The sequence below is a fragment of the Bacillus rossius genome, chromosome 17 (assembly GCF_032445375.1).
Source record: "Bacillus rossius redtenbacheri isolate Brsri chromosome 17, Brsri_v3, whole genome shotgun sequence".
Classification (NCBI taxonomy): domain Eukaryota; kingdom Metazoa; phylum Arthropoda; class Insecta; order Phasmatodea; family Bacillidae; genus Bacillus; species Bacillus rossius.
In genome coordinates, this window is record NC_086344.1 from 25,421,597 (window position 1) to 25,440,391 (window position 18,795).

The 18,795-nt window shown below is 34.0% G+C and overlaps 1 protein-coding gene across 2 annotated transcripts; it reads right to left on the bottom strand.

Moving 5' to 3' along the window:
- Window positions 1-383: 383 nt before the first annotated feature.
- LOC134540641 (OCIA domain-containing protein 1) lies at window positions 384-14,205 on the bottom strand. Of its 2 annotated transcripts, none has more exons than XM_063383501.1 (6): window positions 13,964-14,205; window positions 13,544-13,667; window positions 10,190-10,370; window positions 8,168-8,313; window positions 5,765-5,882; window positions 384-2,695 (listed from the first exon to the last, which is right to left on the bottom strand). In XM_063383501.1, the coding sequence occupies exons 1-6, from the start codon at window positions 14,036-14,038 to the stop codon at window positions 2,569-2,571; spliced, it is 771 nt and encodes a 256-aa protein (XP_063239571.1). In that variant the 5' UTR covers window positions 14,039-14,205; the 3' UTR covers window positions 384-2,568. The 2 variants fall into 2 exon arrangements, with proteins under 2 accessions (XP_063239571.1, XP_063239572.1); XM_063383502.1 differs by having other exon boundaries at window positions 14,129-14,192.
- Window positions 14,206-18,795: the final 4,590 nt, after the last annotated feature.

Sequence of the window (18,795 nt, forward strand, 5' to 3'; positions counted from 1 at the left end):
TCTTTAGAAAACTGGGTGTGCACGAGCACTTGTGCTCTTTAATACCGGCCGCTACTGAGTACAGAGTATACATGTCACACCAAAAGCTTAAGACCATTAGTAGATTTAAGAATACAATGTTTTGGATAAAACCATCTGATGTAAATTACTTCTTAAATTTCCTATAGTGGATTAATTACACAATCTGAACACTCTTTAACTTCAGTAGCTCATCTACAACCACAATAGGGGTGAGTGGGGTACATTCGGCACATTTGAAAAATAAATCATTTTATTCCTTAGATTTTAATAGTTTTGAAATCACTTTATGATTAATTTTCCATGGCATTTATACTGAATATGAATATGTAGTTAACTTTTGCTCTTATTGACTTTAACTTTATTTATTTTTAATTGTGTAACATTACTTCACATTGCTGCATCTACTCCACCAGTGGGGCTGATTCGTCATAAGCATGGGGTTCATTTGGCACTTTAATCATGTTAATTTCTTTCTACACTTTTATATTACCGTTTACTTAAAATAAATTGACAGTTACAAAACAAAGAAAACATTAAAATATTTATTGCAAGTTAAAATGTACGTATATACATATAATATTCAAAAAACATATAATGGCTCAAATTTTAAAAGGAAACTTGAAAACATCAGAAGTACATGCTGTTCCTTTTGTTATTGGTTTCGATAGTTTGGTGACATCACAAATGTCCACTTCTCTTTCATCTTGAATCTGTGGCCAACTGAAGTTACTGGTTGAACCCTTTCTGCACAATAACTTAACCATGATGAACTCAGAAGACTGAACATTTTTGGTTACTAGGCTTACATAATGAATAAATACACTTTTTGTTTGTGGCAAATTTCACGAAAAGCAAGTTACCATTGTCCACACCATCACTTTCATCCCAACTTGGCTTCATTCCATCACTCATGTCTTCACTTGAGTCAGAGTGATATATTTATATAGAACAGGGTAGATATTTTTTTGTCACTTTGGGTTTAGGGAACAGTAGTACTTGGAAATAACATGGTGCTTCTGTTTTTTCCCCCCTTGTTAGCCTTTCTTCTACTCTCCAATTCTTCCATTCAGTTTTTTTTTCTGGCGTATGTGTATATACTCTTGACTTTCCAGTATGTATTTCATCTTGTGTTTTTCGTCGGTGATTGCGGAGCTGTAGGTTAAGGTCGTACTTGTTCAGGAGTAACAACTAAATTTTGTCTGTTGTTGGGTCCTGCTATAGTTTAAGTGGATGATGATGATGATGATGATGATGATGATGATGATGATGGCTCAGACTGAGGACCTTCAGAGAAACTATTGGTGTTAATTTTGCTTGAATTGAAATATTTGTTAGTGAATATTTGTGTACTCACAGGACAGAGACCTGTTTTCTCAAATGAATTTACATTGCTATACCTTCAGATTCTCAGCATATATGACATACTTATGTAAGTATCTTATTTAGTTTCACAGGCTAACAGTCTAAAACCTACTGTTTTATCCATGCTCAGTGACGTAGCAAGCGGGTGGCAGGGATGGCCCCCGCCAGGGGCGCCGGAGCAGGGGGGGGGGGAGGGGCGCTGCCGCGACGGTTTCACGATTACTGAACCCTCTCCCCCCCCCTTTTTTTTTTAATCCAAGAGGGGGTGCCATTTTCACGTATGGCCAGGGGCGCCAGTCACCTTAGCTACGCCACTGTCCATGCTGTCATCATCATGTCATCCAGATTTCTAGTTTAATCACTGGATTTGTCTGTTCGTCACTGTGTTGTCATGAATTTGGCATTTGTTTTTCTGTATTAATTTTTCTCATTCCAAAAGTCTCATGTTTGTTATCCTATTGTATTCATCTGTGCTGTTATTTTTATGAATAAATTCCTTCCATGGAATTCTATGTTTTGACTAAATGAAAAATTTGGCTTCGACTAATTTTGGCTTGTTCTACAAATGTTTATGTATTCATCTTTGTTGTTCAAGATATTATTTTTAAGACAGCTGCTTTATGTGACTAACAGTTGTGAACACATGATCACAGTTTTCAAAAGGACGGAGTGCAATATATGCATAATTCCACTCGACAGCTTCACTATTAGGAAGGACCAGGATAAAGACATAATACAAGAAAATACTTCAATTAAATTTTTCTTTTAATTTACCATTAACATTTACAAAAAAAAAAACCCTCATTATCAAGAAACACTTTGAAACTTAACACAAAATTTTTTTTTAAAAGACAAAAAAAAAAAAAAAAACATTTTGAAATTAATTGGGCTCTTTTTCTTACCGATTCATCTCACTGAAAAACTAAACTTTAAGAACATCATAATGAGAGCCTGAAGAAAGCATCGCAGACAAGATACTGTTAACCGATGCCACTTCACATTGACAGTGTATTATCAAATCCTTTAAAAAAATAAAATAATAATAATAATAATATTTAAGTGAGTACGACCAAGTTAAACAGGAACAATGATGCAGTGGCTGGTGGCGCGAAGAAGCTTTAGTGAAACAAACCACACGTACGAGACACCTCGTCTACGCAAGCACTACGGACGGGACGCGCTCGCTCACTTCTCCCACACGTCGCCGTACTTGTTGAGCCGCTCGTGCGGCTGCGGGAAGGGGGAAGGGGGCCCCGCGTCGGCCGGCGGTGGGGTCGGCCGCGGTCTGAAGATGGGCTGGCCTTCCTCCCCCCTGGCAGGCAGGGTGAAGGGAGTGTTACACGACGAGATGACGTACAAGAGCACAAGGAGGTGGGCCCAACGTTAAAACACTGCGCGGTAAGATGGGGCAAATCAGGGGTAAAATTTACATTAACTTTTCTTCACTCTTTTATATCACTTAGATTAAATTAATACATGCAGAAATATTGTTTACATCGTCGCTTAAGAAAAACAACCGCTTGTGTGACAAAAAGCAAGTTTTTCAGGAGATTTAAAAAAAAAAAAAAAACACCTTTGCCAACTGCAAACATAACACAAAATGAAGTTTTTGTTTTACATTAACATATTTAATTGGTAGGAAGTGCTCAGTAATGTCGTGAGAAGATGCTAAATGCATATGTTTCCATGGCGGTGTTTAATCTTCAGTGACAATATATTTAAGAACTGTTCAAAAATAGTCGGTTCAAATACCCATATAATACAGAATCGACAAACAATAGATTCTAAATATCAAATATTTTTTTAATTGTAAAACTTTTGTTTCTTCTCTCAATGGAATTTTGTTTTTTAAAAATACCAAATATAGTTTGGAGCCATACCTCAAAATTATCTCAATTGGGAGACAATTACAGGTAATTTTAATGTGATTAAAACTTATTTTTATAAATGGCAAAGCCATGTTAGTTTGATAAATTACGGCAAAATTTTTTTACAGTATTTAGCATGATTAGTAAAACTAAACTGTCTGATCAATAGGTCGTGCTATGGTGGAAAATGTGCCGGGGGAGTTAAGCCCAAAATATTTAATGCTCCCGTAACCCGCATTGGAGACTGATATTAGGAAAACCCCATGCTCATTTAATGTGTATGTAATATAAAGATCATCCCTGCCTAGTTTCAAGTATGTAGACATATACTTGAAAGACTGTCTAAGATCTTTCATTTTACCTAGAACTCAAAATTTAGATCAGTGTTCCTTTACATTAGTTTTTAAAAACCATAAACTTTAGTTATTTAATTTCATAGTAATTTTTAACTGGCAAGCTGAAACCATTGTCCTCTTAATTTTTATTAATTAATTAATTAATTAATTAATGTCTGCAGTTCTGTGGTAGTGAACATTATCGACTGATTTTAAGTTCATTGTAACAAATAAAAACTTTAATACCCTCTTTTATCGTATAATCGTCGCACGCGCATAATCATTGCACCTATATTTTTGGCCGTCAAAATTGGGATAAAAAAACTTCTCGCTTAAATGTTGAATTATGTTTTTGGTCCCACTATTAGATTCCAAGCGCTTTGTGTAGGTATCTTCCGTATAAAACGATATATTTTAAAGTAGAAATCTAATATTTTTTTTGGGCATTACTACTTACTTATTTAATTAACGGAAATACGAAGTTGTCTGAAGTGTAAAATTTCTTTTAAAGACGTTTTTAAACATTTCCTTTATCTGATCATCTGCGTCGCCGCGGTGTACCGCTTATGAACATGTAGCCAGCGCTAGTCGGCATTATTCATGTATGGTTATGTTGCTTCCCGTAGCGCACACACGTAGTTGAATATCGATATCTCGCCGATTGCATGCAGCGCGCTCTCTCTGTTGAGTGCCAAGTTAACTACATTTGATGGCCCGCATTCTTTCGTGGTAAATGTGTACTACTGCAATAGTTTGGCGTTAGTTCACGTCGCAAATTCAAGTGGCCTGCGTTCGCGTTACAATGGGTTTTCTATTTAAAGTTGAAGAAAGGTTTTTGTTTAATGAATTATTAATATAAATTGTTTGGCATGCTCTTGTATACTCCGCTTTTTTTTTTTTTTTTTTTTTTTTAAATAAACGTACTCTTTCCATGAACGGATTATTTTATGAATAACTTTACCTAACAAAATATTTTTTTCCGCATAATCGTCGCACCCCTACTTTTCAAACTTGATTTTAGAATAAAATGTGCGACAATTATGCGAGTAAACAAGGTAACTCATATTTAGTATTTTTAATTGGTTTCAATTACTCATATTCAATATTTCTATTTTATTTTGTGACTAAGAAGAATTAAATAAACATAGTAAAAAAAACACACTTTTATTGTTGAATGAATATTAAAAAATAAAATTTAAATTCAAGTTTTTTTGTCCAACAATCAAATAATGAACCAAAACTATATAACTAAAAGCGTGGAGTGCTTTTTTTTATCAGTAATAACAATATGATTTGTAGGTTTTTTTATCACTAATTTTAGGATATAGTCATTTTGAAAATTTTAGGATATAGTCATTACAATAATGACTATATGAATTTAATAACAATACAATAAAAAACTTAAAATTAGTAATGTGGTGCTGGATATCATTTGTTATAAATTTTCTCTCCCTAGTTTTAGGATATAGTCACTATGAAAATGATTATAGTTATACAGAGTTGTGGTGAATTATTTGGTTGTTGGACAAAAAAATTAATTTTAAAACTTTTTAAAATTTTTAGTTCATTCAACAATAAAGGCAGGTCTTTTAGTTTTTTAACTATAAGTTTATTAGACTATGGTTATTTTTGCCAAGAGTACTACAATTTAGTGAAACAACTGATTTGAAATTGACTAGCTACTACAAGTATTTTTTCCAGTAAATTAATTGTTATTTAGTATTGAATTAGTTGTTAGGGAATGATTACAACTGTAATAATAATACTGTCAACAGACACTATGATATGGTCTAAAATTATCTTTATGTATGATCTCTGCCTCACCTAAACATATTTTAGACATTAAAACATAAAAAACTGTTATGGCTGAAACACTGCTGAAACCAATATTAGTATTTTCGGTTCCTCTCTCTCCCCCCTTAAAACATGAGAATTTTGCTCTAGGATTATTAACATGGCAAAAGTATGTACACACTCATAAAATAAAAATTCTAGGCTGCTAATGACCCAACGTAGTGACAAATTACAATAAATTATATAGCTTTACTACCACCTACAGAACAAAAAAAAAAGTTAAACACAAATGCATTACTTTAAAAGCTAAAAATAAAATCCATGAAAAATGTTCCCTTTATCATGCAGGCTTTGCTAAATTTCTACCTAGAGTAAGTAATTCACCTGTAAGGTTTTGGTTTCTTTTGTTCGTACTCTTCTCTGTTTTTACGCCGCAATTCATCGTAGGTAGTCGAGTGATTCTGGGCACTAGCGGAGAGATCATCATCTTCAAGCATACTTGCTATCAACAAAAAAATGCTTCAATTAAAAAAAAATTGATGTAACAAAATACATGGTTGCTACAGTAAAAGGACTTTGATCCAGAATGTGTCCAATAACTTATATCAAAAAAAAATCTGCACAGACATACAAATACAGCCTTCCGCCAAAATCACAAATCTCTACAGCCTCACTCATGATGAGGTGGAACCCAAAATTTTGGCACGGTGAAAACACGGGAGACGTTGCCACGGGCCGGTGTGCTCACGTTTCCTCCCCAACAGTGTTGCCAACCATAGCGTACACAATTTGGGTAACACTCACATCTACATTCGGGTACAAGAAATTCCAGTTCAGGTGTCATTCATGTACATACACAAAAAAAAATAATGAAACACTGCTGAAACCAATATTAGTATTTTCGGTTCCTCTCTCCCCCCCCCCTTAAAACATAAAAATTTTGCTCTAGGATTATTAACATGGCAAAAGTATGTACGCACTCATAAAATAAAAATTCTAGGCTGCTAATGACCCAACGTAGTGACAAATTACAATAAATTATATAGCCTTCTTTAATACAAATATCATAATCACTGTTCTGTAAAATCTCACAACAGCGTGTAGACATAAAATTTTTACAGTTTAAATGCAATATTGACTCTACTGCTAAAGCCAGTGCATTGGATTTAAAAAAAAACGCAGTTTGTTGATCTAGGGGGGAGGGGGGATGATATAGATGTTGAATACTACAATTCCAGCCACATGTGACAAAAAAAAAAAATTTGAGGTTAAAGGTTGGTGTAAAATTATTGTAAATATTACCTGTGATGTAAATATGGCGACTTAAATTTGTGTTGTGCTTGAATAGTGTAGCTGAGACTGTCTTCAATGAGATGTATACCTAATCCTGTCGTCGCCACCCTAACGTTTACTTCATACTAGCTGCAACTTGATCCTGTGGTTCTCCAGAGATCCTTAGGAATATAGCGTAGCTGAGGCTGTTTTCAAAAAGACGAGGATGTTTTAATGCCAGTACGTCACGGCCAGGGCAAAGACTTTTTTCCACCCTAAATTTGGTTTTCCATTCCAAGTAAATGATGTTCAGTAATTTTGTCACTATTAATTTTTTTTCTTTTTCCTAAATTAGGGAACATTCGCGTACCCCGAGTGGATCTTCTCGGGTACGATACAGACAAAGGTATCTGGGTACATGTGTCTGAATTCGCTCGTGTCTGGCAACGCTGCCTCTAGCCAATGTGTTACTTCACTGCTCCATCCTCGTGTGATCACCCGTTGATTTCGACAAGACATTACGCCCTAATCCATTTATTTTTGACACTACTTAGAATTGGCGTGCCTTAAAAACAAAGTAGATACAACCACAGACACCTTAATAAGAGAACTGATATATGGAGTAGCAACTAGGTTAGGCCTAGCTATATCTCTACCCCACACGTAAACGACACAATGTATCAAAATTATACTTTCTCAAGTCGTTTCTACATAGTTCTTTTTTTCCTATGAATGAACCCTGACATTTTTACTATTTTGGTTATTTAAAGTAACTGAACATAGTGCTCTATAACTCTGTGTGGAAAGAAAAATGTATATCATAGACAAGGATGCTAACCAAGGTCGGAAACAAACCACATTTTTTTTAAAGTTTAAATAGCTTTTTTTATCAAGTTAGTTATTATGGTTCTAAGCATGTTTAAATGAAAGCCATACATCTCGCTTTCTGACACTCATGTTGAAACATAATAATTATAAAATCAAGGAACTGAAGTCCAACAAATCGGCAAATCTTCTGAGACTTAACCACAGAAAGGATATTTACCAACAGGAAGATGTATCTTCCATATAATGAGCGTTTCCCACAGAATGGGGATTAACAGTACAGTTGGGGATTTCCCATAGAATAGTAATTAACTACATATTTAATACTTTTAGCTTTAGAGAAGTATTTAGCTGGGTATAATTTACAACTTATTCAAATAATTTAAATGATAAGATCTTGATTAGTATATAATTTTTTGTTTCTGTAAATCACAAAAAACCCTAATGAGTAAACTTTTGTTGTTATCAGTCTAACTATATCTTTAATTAAATAAATTAATAAATTAAATTAAAAAATACACCATTTATAAAAAAAAATTTTCAAAATATAAAAACCACTTCATTCAAACCATTGTGGTTTAAATCAGCCAACCCTGGTGCCAACTCAATTTCATAAAATAAAAAAAATTGCTGTCCTTTACCTCAGGGTTACAGACATAACATGCCTTTACTCTTTAACAAACAACTTACAGTCCAAAGAAGGGCGGCCGGAATCATCCAGCCCCTGCTGGTACGGTCGATCAACATCGATGTCGTGTTGCGGACCGATATCGGAATATGTTTCTATGTTCCCGAACGGCGCAAGGGAAACACCAAAGCTGGGGTCTATCGACAAGCTGGAACACACCGAATAGAACAACTACATCAAGTTTAACTAACTCCACTTCACCGAATCTCATTACGTCAGTTCAACTAGTTAGTTGTACGGCGCCTAAGGCACCCGTTGAAAAATTATGAATACAACAAACATTTAATATACAAGAAATATTTACAAAAATATTAAATTTCTTTTCATAGTGTGCTTAAAACCCACGCAATTTCAGAATATTTCAAAAATCTTACTATTTAAAGAAAAGTATTTGATTATGAAAGTTCTAAACATTTTTACTAAATAAACAGACACAATAAATTTGTGAAGTACATAATAGTTTTATTTCATAACAAAACCGTTTACGAATGATATTTTTTAGTCAGTATGCATAGGCATTTTTAATTTTTAGTATAGATCAAGTATATTGGATATATGATTTATTACTATAAAAACTAACGTACCCCCGTTTCACTTCTTTTGGGGTCGAATATCAAAAAATGGTATAAGTACTCTTATGTAATTAATTATTTACGTTGTTTAAGTTAAGTTCTTTTAATTGAGTTTTGTTTTCTATAGAGATATTAATTATTTATAATAAAACATAACTTACTCCCTTTTCACACACCTTTAAAAGAAAAAATCCAGAGAACTTAAAAAATACAATTTGTAACTCTATATGCTTAATGTTCACTCTTAATATATAAACCTTAGATCTAGGAGATTTGGAAACATGCATTTTCCTTTTTAAATCTAATCCCTTTACACCCCTTAAGGGTGGAATTTTGGAAATAAGTTAAATAATTTATTAGTTTATTAGTTTTACTATTAATTTACCTGTTACTTAATTAGTTTCTGAAATAAATTTTTTTGATAAATCCCCTTAAAAGCCAAAATTTAATAAATTCAAAAAATAAGCAATAGTAACTCTAAATGAAGAGGTTTTTTTAGAGTCTAACTTCTTATGCTAATTAAATATGAGTGTTGGATTTTTGTTTCAAAAACACACTACCCCTTTTACTAACTGTAGGGTTTGACTTTCACAAACTGGTAAAATTGTAGTTGATGATTTTCATAAGTTTATTATTGGTACCCAAAATAATTTAATATGCTTAATTTATTTCAAAAATATAATTATTCATCTTAAAATCATACTTACCTGTTTCACCCTTTAGGGATTGCATCTTGCCAAATAGTAAGATTGTTTGGTAGATTTCATATTATTATTATTATTATTATTATTATTATTATTATTATTATTATTATTGGTCCCTTGTGTCTTTTGTTATACTTGGTTAGCTTAGGAGATATAATTAAAAATTTTCAATCCATATTTACCTCTCTTTCACCCCTTAGGGTTTGAATTGCGACAAAATATTTAAATTGTGGTTGGCAGTTTTCTTATGTTTGTTATTGGTAGGTATTAAAAATAATTTATTATGCTTAATTTTTTTTAAAGATATTGTTATTAATCTTAAAAACAAATTTATCTTGTTCACCCCTTAGGGGTTGCATTTCCAAAAATTTAATAAGTGTGTGTTTTTTTTTGTATTTGTATGTTTATCATTGGTACCCAATATAATTTTATAATTTTTATTAAAATTCTGAGACATAATTAATAATCTTAAAAACTTACCCGTTTTTTCACCCTTTAGGGTAATAATTCCAGAAAATATAAAAATTGTTGTTGGTAGTTTTTGTATGTTTATTATTGGTACCCAAATCATTTATTATGGTTAATTAAATCCAGAGATTGATTATTAATCTTAAAAACACTTCTTGAACACACACACAAAAAAGAATATGGTACGCGATAGTGGAGTTAGTCAGTGATGAGCGTAATAATATATATATATTTTTTTTTTGATGCAGCTACTGAGACCACATGTGGACAGGCGTCTTACATTTCTTTGGAGCCGCCGTACTTGTTTCTGCGTAGCATCTCTCCCAGCGGGCTATTTGGCAGATGCATGATCTTCTCTGCGCACTTGGACTGGTAGGAAAATTTCCCCAGAAAATACCCCACGACAACCCCCAGCATCACTTTCGGGGTGGCCCCCCATCGGGCGCTAGGTTTCAAGTAACCTGGAAAACACACGTTTCGGAAACACATCTGTAAATAATACTGTAAATAAAAGTTGTCAAATGAATTCTAGGGTGGGTGCCTATGTATTTCTTTCTTTCTTTCTTTCTTTCTACGTGTTCCTCATGGAGTCGAGTACTCTGAAATATAGGACATGTTAGTATGTACTCATAACATACACACACATTTCTATTAACATAAATTAAATAATAACACAAATTTAGGGGGGAAAAAACTTATCTAACTTACTAATTACAGAAAAATACACTACATAAAACAGTTTGTACTTATGAATGGTACAGTATTGGACACAAAGTAAATTTTAGTACACAATAAAACAAGTTATTAAAAAAATTACTTTAGCAAATTAATAAGGTCACTTTAATAAAAGTACCATTTTATTTTGTATTCTATAAGGTTAAATAATTCCTTCAGAGAGTAAGAATAAAAAATTTTTCCAATAAAACCTTTTTTTAGTCTGTGGTAGGATTTCAGAAAGCTGTTTATGTTTATAATATTTTCTGGTAACAAGTTTTAAAGTATTGTCCCCACGTAAATCGGACCTTTTTTTTTCAAATGGACTGGTACGTGCTCTTTTGCATTCTTTAGGAACGTGGTGACTGCTCGGGAAAAGGTGGTTTGGAAGAGGAGGGGGGAGAAGGGAGGTTAAGGTTGTTCTTGTACAACTTTCTTTGTTTCTTATTGTTGATATCAACATATCCTTAGTCCTGCACAATTTATATAGTCCGAAAGGACATGGTTTATCATGTGGATTATTATTTTAGGTCCTATACTTTGTTACGTTGTGTATATAATGTTTGTAAGATGTACCAAATCAATATCTGATTTGTCCAAACATCAGTTTCAGCTTTTCTGATTTTCTTTACCACCTGCTCAATTGTCTGTAGTGCCTCTGATAATCTGTTGTCTGCCACTCCAAAAACCAATTGCGACTAATTCCTCTTTCAGGTTTTCCAGTTTACATGTCTCTACTAACACAATCACTACCACACATTCTCTCTCTCTCTCTCTCTCTCTCTCTCTCTCTCTCTCTACACTGTACCATTATACTGATAAAGTATAAATAAACACAAACTTCCTTTTCGCTTGTCACTACTACACTCATTATGTACTCCATATATCCAACAAATTTCGTATAACTTACCTAATGCTTATTATTAGTCCTTATTTATTCAATTCAACCTATTAAATTACTCTTCTTCATATGAAAAACCACTACTATAACTCAAATATTTACACTATCATTATTCGTCTTTTTTTTTTGACGTACTATTTTGTCTTTCGCTGTTGCCAATACTACATGCTATATTTTCCTTTGTCCCACCACTCAATTCATTATCATTGGCCAATTTCCAACGTCATAATTCTCCCCCTATTTTTTTTTTATTTTTTTTTACAGATAATGGATAGTCACCAGTGTTGTTAAGTAACGAATTACAAGTAATCAGATTACTTGTAACGATTACTTTTCAAGTAATTTATACTTGTAACGAGTTACATTTAAAAAATGTAATTTGTACTTGTAATCGGAATATATAACATTAATTGTAATCGTTACATTAAGGTAATCAATACTTTATATTTACTTGCCGTTACTTTTATTCTCGGAACGAATAATGAATACAATTAAGAACAAGAACAACATACATTTTTGTATTAGTAAAGTTTATAATTTTACGCTTGTAGTGCTATGATCGTATGCACGGTAAGCAAACTAGATAATGAATTTTATTAATGATATGTGTTAACACTGTTTTTTACAACATTTACTGACATTAGCTACTGTATTTCCACGATTGTAATTGTTTTGTAAGGTCAATTCCCAAATTTAAGGAGTGTTACCTTTATTACAGGTAGCTACCTGTATGAAGTCTTTTGATGTTATTCAAGCAAGTTTGTCCTCAAATATTATTCATTTAATTAAAGATAATAAATTTAATCATTACATGAAATCATTTTTTTAACAAAACATATAAGTATGTACATTAATGTAACAGTGTGTAAAAAAAATCGTAAGTCAGTTTTAAAATGATAGCGGAAAGTAATTGTAATTGTAATTGTAATTGTAATTTTACTGATTACATCTATGTAAAGTAATTTTTACTTGTAATTAGTTACATTGTCACCACAGTAATTGTAATTGAGCCCAATTACTTTTACCGAGTACTTTTAACAACACTGATAGTCACACATGATATCCATTAAAAAAGGAAATTTACTAAAATCTATTTTCAGTCTACAGTAAATTTCTGCTTTATGCCACTTGAACTAATAGCCCCGTTTCCATCAGATACCCAGCTTAGGCAAAGGGACGTGGGGTCCGGAACCCTCTCCTTTCCCGGATTTCAAAACTAGCGATGACAGAATAAGAAAATTACAGCAACTATTACAGCTACTATATTGTATTTCCTTCCCATTATAGCTGGACTTGCGGCAGAAATTGTATTTTCAAGTAGGAATTCTATATTTAATGCTCGTTTGCACACATTACTATAAGCATATCTTTTATAGAAAATTGACATGTGTAAATCATGTATTTTATAACATTAATATATGTCTTGTTTAAACAAAATTATCAAATAATTGACTTAATAATTAATTATTTAAAAAATTTAATTTAAAAAAAAATTTGATACGTTAAGTTTTCTTTTCTCAAGAAAAATCATTAAATTTCTATGTGTAAATGTAGGAGTTCTAAAAGTCTACTATTCCACAAGATTTTAGTGTGACAATATTTTAATATTCAATTATAAAGATAAAATTACTCACAAAAAGTGATATAATGGTTATACCTGACCCCTTCTTTCACTAAATCCTGGCTTAGTAATCAATATCAGCTGGTTATTTAAAATTATCCTTCCACTACATATTTTCAACATCTTGTACTTTTCAGAACTAGAAGCCCACTCACATTCAGCATAATGATTTGTTAATTTTTTATTTATTTATTTTTATTTGCACCCAATAGATTCAATTTTTGAACAGTATGTTCACAGAATATAGGGCTTGTCAGTTTGATATACATTACAATAAGTAAATAACACTTAAAACATATACATTTACGTCATAAATAACTAGTTTATACTTGAACAATAGTATCATATAATACACATACAACACCAACAAAATTACTTTGCGTCATGTCTTAACTGACCTGCTTGAACACCTAGATATGCTCCTATTCCAAGAGCTGTTCCAAGAGGCAGGCATCGTTGGTAAAAGCTCTCTGCATTACACTGCCTTATCACTCGTAGCTCTTCTTGTGTAAACCTGTAAGGCTTCAGTAATAGACATTAGGATAATTCGGCAGATTAGAGGCTTCTGGGGGAAAAATGCGAATGATAATTAAACTAAAAGGTTGGTTATGTTAGGCCAGCGACGTTAACAGTGTGTAATACGTATTATCTAACGTATTAAACACGTATTATTGCTGTAGTTGACAAAACATAACCAAACTTTCACTAGAGTTATTAGTTTTCTTTTCAGAAGCCACTAATCTGCTGAATTATAGACATGAGATTTGTACAATCAAAATGTTACACCACTGGAACGTATTACCAGAATTTACGCCTACCGATTGCATAGGCTGATGTACAGGCTGATGCGGTAGAGTCCCCTCGCTGGGTAAACCAATAGGCGGATTATCCATTTTGATTGTTTCGCCTTGTGTATATTAATTAAGGCACCCACAATTTTTAAAAAAACACTTTTCAGAAATCGCCAAAATGCACATATGTACCTGCTACTTTGCACGTAACCTCAGATTATTTACAGCAGAAAACAATTCGCCATATTTGTTTTAAAGTTTTTTATTCTAAAACAAAAAGACACGAAACTCGTCGCTTAATCATTGTTGCCACGTTTTCAAATGTGTTTGTAAAAATATTATTAATTCGAATTAAGATTTTTCTGAAGATGAAACTTCTTAGGCAATACCAAAAATCGTGCTGCAATTAATAAGGGCTTAGTAAAATTATGTTGTTTATTTTTTAATGTAAAATCGCTAATAAGGGTATACTCCAAATAATGTGTAGTAAAGTAAAGTAAAGTTATAAGGGTTTAAAAAACAAAGCGAGAACGACTTTCTGTATTCGCCAGTGTTAGTTTGTCATCACTGGGGCGCAGCCCCTCAGCGCGGAGTGTACAAGCCCGTCAGGGCTCTTGTCCTCCCAAGTGGTCGTCATTATCAGATGGAGGGATTGAGAGGGATAGCCCCTCCCCTCCCCCCTCGTCTTTAGTAGTCGTGCGTGCTGATTCCCAGCTGAATGTGCGGATAGGAGGACTGAGTGCCACAGTTTCAGTCCCCCTTCCATTCCCTTTGGTTTCCCCCTCCTGTCCAGCCTACCAGGGAAGGAGGGGGAGGCAGAGATAAACATCCCCTGCCCCATTGGTGGCTATTAAAATTTGGAAATCTGTAGGTCTGGCCTATTGGAATGTGTATGGAAACCAACTAACCTCGGCAACGAGGATATTCATATGTTGGAAGCCTTCATTTCACAGACGAGAGAGCCACACCCGAAGCTCCCCGAAGTTCATGCTCGCTTTTTTTTTTTTCCGTTCTATCTCATTGCATAAACCGGTGTGGCATTAAATTTTGGGGTCACTTAGGATAGGTTAGCTACATTATAAATACTTTAAAACATTGTGGATGGTTGGTTATATTAGGTAAGTATAGCTACATTAAAAATACTGTAAAATCATTTTATGGTTGCTTAGCAAATAACTTTTTAATATGTAGCTATCCAGGGCTAGGAAACGGTTTACATGATTTCAGAGTATCTTTAATGTAGCTATCCTAACCAAATCAACCGACCACAATGTTTTAAAGTATTTATAATGTAGCTAACCTAACCTAATTGACCATTAGTTATCATGAGTTACAATGAACAAAAAAAACAAAGATGCACGATCGGGCGTTTGGCTCTCTCGTCTGTGAAAAGGCTTCCCATTCATATGTACTCATGTTGTCCATATTGCAAATAATATTATAATACGAAACTCGGACAAGGTATTTAATGTAGAATTCTTAAAGTACTGCCGAGTGTGATATATAAACTTATAAAAAATTACATTTCTTTTCAAGTACCCAAATTCTAACCGCGAATATCATATGTACTTTCCGAAAAGGGGGAGTGGGCTATTGGACATCGCCCAAGGGCTCTCCACTCTCACAGACCGTTATGCCACCTCGACACCTTCCTCGGGCGTATACGACAAAAGTGTGCATGCACAGAACACACCCGAGCGCAGTGCAGGGCAGGTAGTGCGACGCTGCGAACGCTCACCACCACTGGCAAAGTTGATTGTTGTCCGAATGTTAATCGATCTAGTTATGTCATGCAGATTACTGTTAGGAAAGCGTTTAGTATGTAATGACGGAGCATTTATTAAACAATGTTTTCCAACAAGTACAAGTTTTAATTAACAAGTAATTCATATAGTAGTTGCGCGACCACGTGGAAACATGTCTTGCGTTACAATTTTTTCGCTCGACATGTTTTTGCAAGAAGCAGGTTAGTAGTGGCGTGCGAATGCCATTTTTCTAGTTAGTTCGCCATCTCATCTAAACAGGCTAAGCTGTGTTTCACGTTGTGGTTCCCTCGGCCTTTGTTTTATCGACCATGTAGTTACATGTAAAATTATCTAAATCTCTGTCTTAAGGCCGTAACACCCTTTGGGTGGTTTGAGCTTATCACCACATAATTTAATAATGGGTGTCTTTGCCAGGGATTTTAATTTAATTTGAAATTATGGGACTTCATTTGGATGTGCATTGTGTCCCAAACTTCAAACTTCACTGATGAACTATGCCACTCATGCACTCTTAGCTTCGCCCACACCAGACCATCATGTTAGATGATAGATACACCAGTATTGGACTATCAAACAAGCCGTCTCGAGGACTTTCGGGGCCGGCAATTTTCATTCAACCACATTATCAACTTTAATTTAAGACTTTTTCCCCAGCAGGCTCCGCCTATTGCATGATTATTTTCCCATGGGGCTGTGGTCCTTTTATTGTGATAAGGTAAAATGTAAGTTTTGTTTTATAAGCATGTGTAGCCATTGGGGTTGGCCACGAGGCCTTAGGGTAATTTGTATGTACACCCAACAACGTGTATTTCATGTAAGGTAATTTGTATGTAGGTCCAGTGCTGCATATTTAATATAGGGTAATTTCTATGTCTTTCTTGTAGGGTAATTTGTTTGTATGTACCATATGTTTACATGTATCTCATGTTAAGGCAGAGTCGCAGTAATGTTGCATAGGTAGCTTCCAACCTAAGGCTAACAGGTCCATAAATTACCATCTACATAGTTGTCTGAGAGATGCGTACTGTGCCGAGCCTCGGCTCCGTACTAACAAAAACCATGTTAGCACAGTGCCATGTACGAGCTTAACTGCTGAATAAAAATAAAATAATGCATAAATTTCTGGCTTGTACAAGAACTCTATCTTTGCTCAACAATGATAAGTTTACAAGCTAGCAGAAACTGTTTATGCATTATTTTTATTTTTTTATTAATTTATTTTTATTTTTAAATATTTTTTCTTGTAATTTTATGATATCAAAGAAAACATGTGGTGGTTTTCTCTGTGTGCTTCCGATTAATCTGGTCAATATTATGATGGTTTTCTCCGTGTGCTTCCGATTATTATTGTTAATATTATGGTGGTTTTCTCAGTGTGCTCCTGATTATTCTTGACAATATTTTGATGGTTTTTCCCGTGTTCTTGCAATCATTCCTGTGGTTTCTTCAAGTGTTTCTGACTATTCTGAGAAACCGCTCTCTGCATGGATTTTTTTTGGTCTAATGAGACATGTCATTTTATTTGGAGTTACATTTAATTCGATAATTTCTGCTACTAAATCAAAACTTGCAATATTTTTATCAGGTGGAATTAACAAATATCATTACTCAGTCAAATTAATATTACGCCATGAGACATCTGTGGAGCACCAACATGCAAGACGAACTTCCTTTTCCTTGGAGTCTAGCGAAGCCATCCTTCTTTTGCGATCGTTAGTGAGCATCCCGCATCCCGCATAAAAGAACTAAATATTATTTACCTGCAAGCAACATGTGGCGACATCTGTTGTTGAAAAGCAGAACTATATGCATAAAGTACTTTTGCATGAGATATATTAATTCTCGCTGATGAAATATGAAAAAATTTCTATTTAAGTATTGAATCTAATTTAAAACACTCAATTGGTATCTGGCATTAGTCTCAGTAACTAATATGAATTCCGATTTGGGATCTGACGCTGTATCGAAAGAACATAGGTGTAAGTTTTGCAGTAAAGAGTTTATCTTGAGAAAGAATAAAAGACAACACGAGAAGAATGACTGTGTTAAAAATCCACTGCGCAATATGATAAGTTGTGTTCGATGTAGCAAGTCGTTTACGCGGAGAGAGAGAGCCTAAAAAGACATGGCAGAACTTGTAGCGTCAAGCCTGCGTACAAGCTAGAGGACAACGATGAATCTACTAGCCTAAGGAAGAGTGATCTGCATTACGACAATAATTTTCTTGGCTCTTCCGATCTCGAAAAAGAACTTAAATTGAAGAAGGTTGATGATTTATGGAAGAATGAAGACAATGGAAGAATCCATAACGTGAAAAGTGAGAATATATTCCAGCCGAATTCAAGTAGATCTTTCCTACTTTGTAAAAATGATGGACTCCTAAAAAGGAAGCATGAAGACGATGAAGACACTTCAACATCATCAACATCGAATTATTACGGTAAATTGGGTGAAGACGATTCCTTCTACGGTGATTGTTACAGTGACTCTGAGGCTGTTGACAAAGACATAGACTATGATGAAGCACCTAAAGCTGCCAAGATCGAAGAATGTGGCGGTGTCCTGAGACCGAAACAATGGAAACGACGTGATATATTAAATAAATCTGATCAAGCTTGTGATGATCACCATCACAAACATGAAAGTTACCCTGAGGTTGGTGGTAAAACGGAAGACACCAGAGATCATAATATTTATTATAAAGGTGCAAGGAAGATGGTGGTAGAAGAGAATGATTACACTTCATGGAAAGATCCAAACATATTGGTTGACCGGCTAAGACTTCTACATGGTTCGCTTTGTGCAGGAAACTATTCGTGCATCAAAGAAATATCCTTCATACTCAAGGAACTGAGGAATGCTGGCTACATACAATAATGGCTTTTTTTACTTGCATTTGTATAATGTAAAGCAATAAAATAAATAATTTAAATTATAAGAATTTAATGTTTTTATTTTTGTATTCTGATTTCTAACTAAGACTTAGATCTCGTAACTTGTGCTTCCTTTTAGCCTTTTTTTGTTGATGGAGCTTCCAAATGTGCTGCCTTTTCGATGATGGTGCTTCCAAATGTGCTGCCTTTTCGTTGTCGG

Coding starts and splice junctions, on each gene's coding strand:
- LOC134540641 (XM_063383501.1), bottom strand. CDS start 14,038: ATGGATAATCCGCCTATTGGTTTACCCAGCGAGGGGACTCTACCGCAT. Junction 10,371..13,543: donor ATATCTAGGTGTTCAAGCAG/GTCAGTTAAGAC, acceptor TGTGTTTTCCAG/GTTACTTGAAACCTAGCGCC. Junction 8,314..10,189: donor TACGGCGGCTCCAAAGAAAT/GTAAGACGCCTG, acceptor GGTGTGTTCCAG/CTTGTCGATAGACCCCAGCT.